This window comes from Erigeron canadensis, chromosome 5 (assembly GCF_010389155.1).
Source record: "Erigeron canadensis isolate Cc75 chromosome 5, C_canadensis_v1, whole genome shotgun sequence".
NCBI lineage: Eukaryota > Viridiplantae > Streptophyta > Magnoliopsida > Asterales > Asteraceae > Erigeron > Erigeron canadensis.
In genome coordinates, this window is record NC_057765.1 from 24,982,161 (window position 1) to 24,990,140 (window position 7,980).

Here is a 7,980-nt window from a genome sequence, read left to right on the forward strand (position 1 = left end):
ATGTTATAGTGAAATTAACTTCACCCTTTTTGGCAGCTGAATAGTTAGTCAACATAACACATGATACGACGCAGAAAAAGGTAATACCAAAAATACCATTTCTACACACTAAAAAGTTGTCGATTTTGAGTTTCAATCTACTACCTAACCCAAATACCCAATGGCTTGCCAACTCTACTTTTCAGAAACCATCTTTGAACCTGCAATGCACCTAAATATTACAATCTTTGTGAGAGAAACATAACTACCCAAGTCAATACATCAAACCTTAATTTCAATGCAGCCGGCAACCAAATATAATCATTCAGCCCCATTTCTATGATGAAACCAAACATGAGCTCATTCATCAAAATTAGGCCATAAGAGTGAAAACATAATTTACATAATGTATTAAAGAAAACAACAGAAAAAAACCAAAGACATTCATATTACAAGAATGCAAAAATGTGAAACTGTACATTAGCCTTCCATGCATTTGATATGAAGCCAACAAACTGTTGCTAGTTCAAGACTTGGAGAATTTTTTTTTGCAGGATTCGAAAATCCAAGAGACTGGAGTGCTCTATTTTTTTCTTGATAGAGTTTAGCAAAACAATGCATTATATTGTAATAAAAAAGAATAAGCATATGGCTCCATAAATACGACCTTCAATACCTAATAGAGGACATCTCTAATGCATCCCCGTAAACACAATTATCTTATGTGGTTTACAGATCATGTGTTGGGTAAAGACCAAGAAGAGAACTGCGACTGTTTCCATTTGATTCTACATTGCCATAAAAAGGTGATTGCAACTCTTCAGAATGAGAAGACTTGCGTGACCTTTGATTCTTTGGAGAAGCGGTGTATGAGTCCATTGAACCACTGGCAGAAGAATACATTGATGAGGATGGAAACCCGTGAATTTTAGGGAGACCCGTTGTATCATTATTCGTCAAACTGTAACCCCTCTCTACTGTTTCTGCTTCCAGTGGTAATTCATCCAATGTCTATAAAAAGAAAAAATCAATATAACCAGATTAACCACAAAAACTCGTACAGACAAATCAAGCCTCCAAATGTGGTAACTTACACGAAAAGCTTGCTGGAGCACGCGCAGCAGTTCACGGGTACGCTTTCTCTTTATAGAAATGTCATCGGGTTCTTGCAACATTTGTTCAAACAAATCGTCTCTGTCAATACCACAAGCCCAAAACATTATGAGTAATCTCTTATTTAAATGAGATTATAACCAAGTCCTAAAACACAACTTAAGTTCTCGCTGATTACCTGTATAACTTTTTAATGAAGATATTGTGCAACTCTCTTTTTGTATGGTTAACCTGATGATTGGTAAAATAAAATTTTATCTCATCAAGAATAATAACGAATAACAAAGCTGTCGTGGGAAAAAAAACTTATAGACACATGGTGCAGTCGCAGTTACCAAAAAGTGCATGATGGCCTTGGGCACGTAGTCCTCAATGTTCTTCCTGACGATATCATAATAGGATCGCAACAGCAACTTTGTAACGTGAATCTCAATAGCCTCTTGCTCTGAATTAGCATCTGAGGGCCTCAAAACTGTTGGTGGCTGTAATTAAGTCAAAAATATCAGTAATTGCTCCCCTGGTCAAATCAATTCTATCAGTTACTTTCAAGATTATAGCTGCACCTCCTTCAAGTGGATCAATGAAGATGGATACTCCATATGATCCATGGTATGAACAGGTTCACTAAATGGCTTGTTTGCAGAGTTCTCTTTGGCAGACATTCGACTATCTGACCCACCAAAAATTGATGAGATTCCCCAGCTTGTGCTTCCTGAAAAAATCACATCCATCAAAGCGGTTCTTCAAATATATCCCATTATGTATTTTTTTTAACTTTAATTTTTAGTATATTCTTAATGATTTAAAGCAAGGCCTTACCAGATGTCGATTTCTCAACCTCACCAACTGGCCGAGACCCAGGCTGATTATGCTGTAAAGTTAAAATCAATGTAAATTAGAAAAGCACCAAGGGGAAAAAAAAGGTATATGATTTACATGAAATTCTAGGATAGCAACTACACATCAAACCTCAGGTCAGACGATAAGCTTTAAAAACTTGATGTATGGTCAAATGAGTAAAAAAAAACCCACAACGTATTTCAATGCTTACAAGTTACTACCACTTAAATTGCTTTCACCAAAACTAGATTAGCATTTGTACAGTTTCACCGACTATTTTAACCATAATACAAATTATTATTAAACAAAGGGGCAATATTTTTACAGTCTTTACAGTTCATACAAACCCAAACCAGTTTGCCCCGTCACCCAACCCACCCATTTTGCCAACTCTGAAAACTGCTATAAAAGGCATACACTAGAATATGCAGATTGCATAACACTAAAACAACCTGCTCTGTAACGACTCCATTGCTCGATCGGCCAAACACACGTGACTTGGTACCTCTTTCCGATTGTGATGCTTTGTCAAGTTCGGCAGCATCCTGGCCAAACAAAACAGAGTAGAACTGGTAGTTAGAAAAGATGTCATACATGAGTAACCACTAACCACACATGCAAAACTAGCATCACACTAAACTATACTTTCACCTTTTGCTTGGGGATAGTAGTTGCAACCCTAGAAGACTTAACTTGTTGCATTGCGATTTCTACGGCTTTACTCCCACCAATAAAATTTGGATGCGAGGTGTTTATATAGTCCATCTGTAAAAGATGAACCAATTGGGATACACGCATTATTTTGTAAGGCATAAGAAAATATAAAGAGTCATGACTCATGACAACAATGATATACCTCCATTTCAATAATGTGCCCAATCATGGTCTCTGAAGGTTGAAGACCATCTCGTAAGAAATTCCCAATAACATCATCCATTCGCTTCCTGAGTACGGGGAACCTTTGTAGCTCATTAACCATACAGCGATGGCTCATCTGAGAGGAGAGAGAAAACTGAAATCAGCATTTGCAGATGCAATGTCATTATAAAGCAGATAAGTTTTGATTAACCCAAACCTTTATTAACTCATCATAAATAAATCTTGCACACTGAACACTTGGATCTAACAAGCGAACGATTTGTCTTCTAATAAGAACTTCAAATGGAACCTGTATATGAACATTACACATAGAATGTGAACCACTATATGATGAAAAATGAATAATATGCAGATAATGCTAAGCAACCACCACTGATAAAAGAAACCTATGAGTTAAGTGTAAGACCTACTTCTGGCACAAATAATGCAGATCTAGGACCAGTTGCATTCTGTATGGCAGTCCGAATGTCATCATCGGTCAAGTCCTCACACGGATCAACCTCCTGCAACAGGAATCCATATCATTAGCTATGAAAAATAAGTAAAACATCTAGAATCATAATCTTATTTGATTTACAAACATTAACAGCAAAAAATATTCTAATCAAAATGATAAGCAAAAGACATCTAATCATGGAAGACCAAAGTGTGTCAATTAAAATAGCACAAAAAATAAAAATAAAATAAAGGATTTAACAAATATACTCATTATACTATACACACCTCCAAGCTCTTAACAAAAATTGACTGGAAAATATAGTGAATTCTAGCTCCTCCAGATAACTCAGATGTTGACATCTCTTCACTTTTACCCTCAATCAGTGATGAAAAGGCTGTTTTATAAAATTAACTAATCATCTATAGTATCAACTATGAAAAAATTTAACAAATACATTAACTTTAAATCAAATCATGATCAGCAAAAAAGAAGGCGAGAAAAATTCACGATACCTTCCGAATACTTGGAAAGAATATTTAGAAGAAGAGCTCCCATGCCAGCCTGCATATATTAAAGAGCATATGCTTGAAACAAAACCTGAATATCTCTGATAATGACTATGCATAAGATACACTGTCGTAGATTAGTGACACTGATACCTACTTGTACAGCCACACTAGAAAACCAAAAACGATGAGTCAATGTTAACAATCTCTAAGTCGAGTATATAAATAACAAGATGCGTACCCGCGCAATGCGGCGGCGGTAACGGGTGGCGGTGGTGGCGGTGGTGGTAACGATGTGGTTATTAACTTAAAAGTAATTGATGTAAATGATAGTGTAGTTATTTTATGGTTAAAGGATGTATCTTTTGTAAATAATTTTATTAAATGTGTTATATAAATAGTATGTGGAAATGTCTAAATTAATGAATAAAGGAGAGAGATAGTTTGGATAAATATGGTGGAAACTGTTTTAGGGATATATATTGAGTAGATTTAGTGTGGATGTTGAAAATGTGTTGAAAATCAAGGGTATTTTGGGTATTTTAAAGGTAGAAAGTTGAAACAAAAGAGGTGGTTTGTTTTATAATGGAGTATAGACTCCTTGCACTCCTAAAACTCTAAAAGTACATTACTAATGAAGGATTTCTTCCACTGTTGTAGAGAATACGAACGATTAAGGTCCATGATTTAAGTATTTCTAGAGAAAGATAGAAACGTGGGGCTATAATTCTTCTAAGGTAGCAGATATTTAACATAAAGACGCATGAAAGTTATAGCAGGATTCAGTCAATCAACCAGAGATCCAACAACAGAACAGTTTTGTTGGGTACCTTTGACTCTGTGATCTCTCCATAACTAGCATGCTCCTTTGCCACGGATACTAAATTTGCACTAATGCGAGACTTCAGCCCTGGTAGCACCGTTTTGATATGTTGTACTAGAATCTGCAATTAAGAAGAGACTAATCACTATGATACATTTTAACACAAATCACCTTGTTTAGGGATGAACCTAATGCAAATACCTGGTTCAACTTTTTTGCCAGTTGAGGGACTCCACAACGATCAGAAAGCTCATTATAAACCTACACTACATAAATTAGTTAAACTAACTGAGAAACTCATAAACTTCACATAGTGAGCTTATGTTAGAAAATATTGTACCGGACGACTGCGAAAGAATTTCTCCTCAGCAACAAGTGCATCTTTAATGGTCCGGTTAAGCATAATATCCTATGAATATCAAATACATTGTGCATTTAATTAACAATACCACATAAGTATAACTAGTATGGCTGTTGCACTCTATATCTTCATACATGATAACGAATAATATAGTCATTTTGCATATACATATAAACCCAGAAATCCGTATATCAATCATAAAAATTAGATTTGAAGTTGACGTTATAAAGATGAATTGTTACCTCTTGACTGCGATTTACAACCCCCACATAACCAAGTCGGAGAGGTATCACTTTTCCCAGCAAGAAATTACGAGCATCAGTACCTCTGTCCATAATATCCAGCTAAAGCGATATATAGGATGACCCATATCAGAAATGAACAATACCATTTTGCATTAGAAACAACAATAAAAGAGAGAGAGAGAGAGTCTAGATGTATGAATAAAAATCAAATATCATGCACCTTTGTTATCACACCAATTGTTCGGTAACCTGAAAGGATAAGAAAGAATATATATAAAGATGGGTTCAAACAGGAGATCTTTATTAAAAAAAATGATATTTGAGATCAGCACATACCATCTGGATCAGCATTTCCAGCAATCTGAAGTGCGTCTGAGTTGGCAAGGTCAGAATTTGCTGGTGTCACGGCAAGTATTAAACAGCTGGGAAGTTTAATATACGACATTATCATTGTTCTTATACGAGCTTCAATATCAGAGGGTTGGTCACCAACAGGAACTTTTGTTATGCCTGGCAAATCAACCAGCGTTATGTCAAGAACATTCGGTGAGAAAATCTTTAAACGAATCTGCTTGTCAGAGACACCCTTGTTTCCGCCTGCTTCCCTGTCAGTCTCAGCCTAGATCACCCAGGTTGTCAATATAAGAAGTCAGTGATCAGATCTTGCTTACCATTATATAATAAAACATAAAAATATTATAATGTTTCAGTGTAAAGGTTTTATCATCATATAGCTAATGACTATCACACACTCAATAAAGGTTCTTTATGTAGGTTCAGAATAACGCAAGAAAAATTATCAAACATTCAACCATTCTACAGTTCTTTGACCTGCTCCAGCAACCATGGAATACACGAGTTAAGTTGTAGTTCTTCCTTTTACCCCAACAGTACTCAGTTCCTCACACAAAAAGCAAAAGATAAAAGAAAGAAAAAAGATAGTGAACATCAGGAACACAACATTAAACGAATAGCAAATACTTTCCTCCAAGATAAAATATCTAATAAGGAGCAACTTAGTGATCCATTCATCCTAACTGGTTATGTCTTAGATCAGGTCAATTCTTACTCCAAAGATAATGTAACTGACTCCGAGAAACAATGGGAAGATACTACAGCAGAATACTAGCAATTTATAGTACTTCAACATGGTGCCATTTCAAACAGTGATGGTAGATAACATAACAATCAACTCTCCATGACAAATAATCCCCTAAACTCTACATTAATCACAAATCCTAAAAACGATTTGACCGTCACTCTCTAAGGATATACAAATTAAGCTCGTTTAAACTCAAGCTCGTTTAAACTCAAGCTCGAATCAAACTTTAAACAAATCTCACATTTAACATACCTCCTCCAGACATACATAGCACTAAAAATCTCACATTTTTTGAGCTTCAACATTTTCACAATGCCACATTTAAACATACATTCAATATATGTATGTATATGTATATGTATATGTATATATATTAGATACAAGAATAAAAGAAAACCTGAATTTCTCTACGAATTTCATTAAAATCATGAAAGCGTTTGCCAGGCAAATGCAAAAACTCTCCATACTCTTCATCAATTCCATCACTTTTTCTCTTAATCTGAAGAAGTTGAAGCACAAGCGGGCGGCGCGTGCAAATATCGGATCCACGTGGCAAGAAATCACGGCCAACAAGTGCTTCTAGAACACTCGATTTGCCGCTACTTTGACTACCGACAACCGCCACTTGTGGCAGCTCAATTGTTGAACTGCTTCCTAATTGCGCGAATATGTCTTGTAATTTGTTCACAATTGGAATCACGTTGTGGCCTAACGGCGATGTGTTTCCCGTGATTGGCGGCGTGGTTGGGATTGATTGTTCGTCCGCCATTGCAGTTGGATTAATTGATTGAATTGATGAAATTAATTAATTAATGGAATGAAACCCTAGAAATTTTAATTTGGGATTTTTTGAATTGATGTGTGGGGGCGGTTTAAGTAATTGAGAAAGAAATAATACAGAGAGAGTAGGAAATGGGAAGTTGAAAGTCAATCTTCATTTTCTTTGTGAACAAGAAAGTCAACTTGTAAATGTTGAGAGTCAATCTCAGTTAAGAAAAATAGCATGGTACCCGCGTTGCGCGGCGGTGTCCACAATGCGATGGCGACGGGCGGCGGTAGCGACTGATGATGGTGACGATGAATAGTGTGGACTATTATGTAAATCTAATTAATATAATGGTTAGTATAGTTGTTTTAAAGGTTGGAGGACTAATGATGTTTTTGTTTCGTTTATAGTGGGGTTGTATTGTATTTAGGAGGTATTGTTTTAATGAAAGATAATTCTGATATTTTCCCCCTATAACTTTCAACAGATGGTCTATTCTTTTTAATAAGAAGTATAGATAAAAATAGTAGTAAAACAAAATCATATAAGTTAAGTTGAGCCATAATAAAATCAAGTAAGAGGGTGTTTGGGGTTGTGATTCAGAAGAGATTTTTAGGTTATTGCGTTTACAAAATGTAAATAATCAGTTTTTAGTGTTTGGGTAAAAAGTGCCAAAAATTGATTTTCTGCAATTAAAAGATCACAAAACGCAATTTTTCAAAATTACCCCCTCCCCTACTGCACCAAAACCCAATTATGTAAAACCAATATCCCACAATTTATATTACCCCACTACCTTTTATATATCTACCTCAGTGCCCCTGTTTTGTTCGATTTCTTTTTGTTGTACGTTACTTTCAAAACTCAGCAATGTACTTGGTTTTTAATTGATTCGTTTATATCTATATATTTTATATAAACAGTTGT

At 35.5% G+C, this 7,980-nt stretch overlaps 1 protein-coding gene across 1 annotated transcript; it reads right to left on the reverse strand.

Moving 5' to 3' along the window:
- Positions 1-336: 336 nt before the first annotated feature.
- On the reverse strand, positions 337-7,177 carry LOC122601524 (dynamin-related protein 3A-like). Its single transcript, XM_043774277.1, has 20 exons — positions 6,685-7,177; positions 5,522-5,804; positions 5,406-5,434; positions 5,183-5,284; positions 4,920-4,988; positions 4,781-4,840; positions 4,587-4,700; positions 3,763-3,811; positions 3,535-3,644; positions 3,222-3,314; positions 3,008-3,100; positions 2,789-2,926; positions 2,584-2,697; positions 2,385-2,477; positions 1,912-1,963; positions 1,656-1,804; positions 1,428-1,574; positions 1,271-1,323; positions 1,074-1,173; positions 337-990 (listed from the first exon to the last, which is right to left on the reverse strand). Exons 1-20 carry the CDS (start codon positions 7,054-7,056, stop codon positions 709-711), a joined length of 2,502 nt encoding a protein of 833 aa, XP_043630212.1. The 5' UTR covers positions 7,057-7,177; the 3' UTR covers positions 337-708.
- Positions 7,178-7,980: the final 803 nt, after the last annotated feature.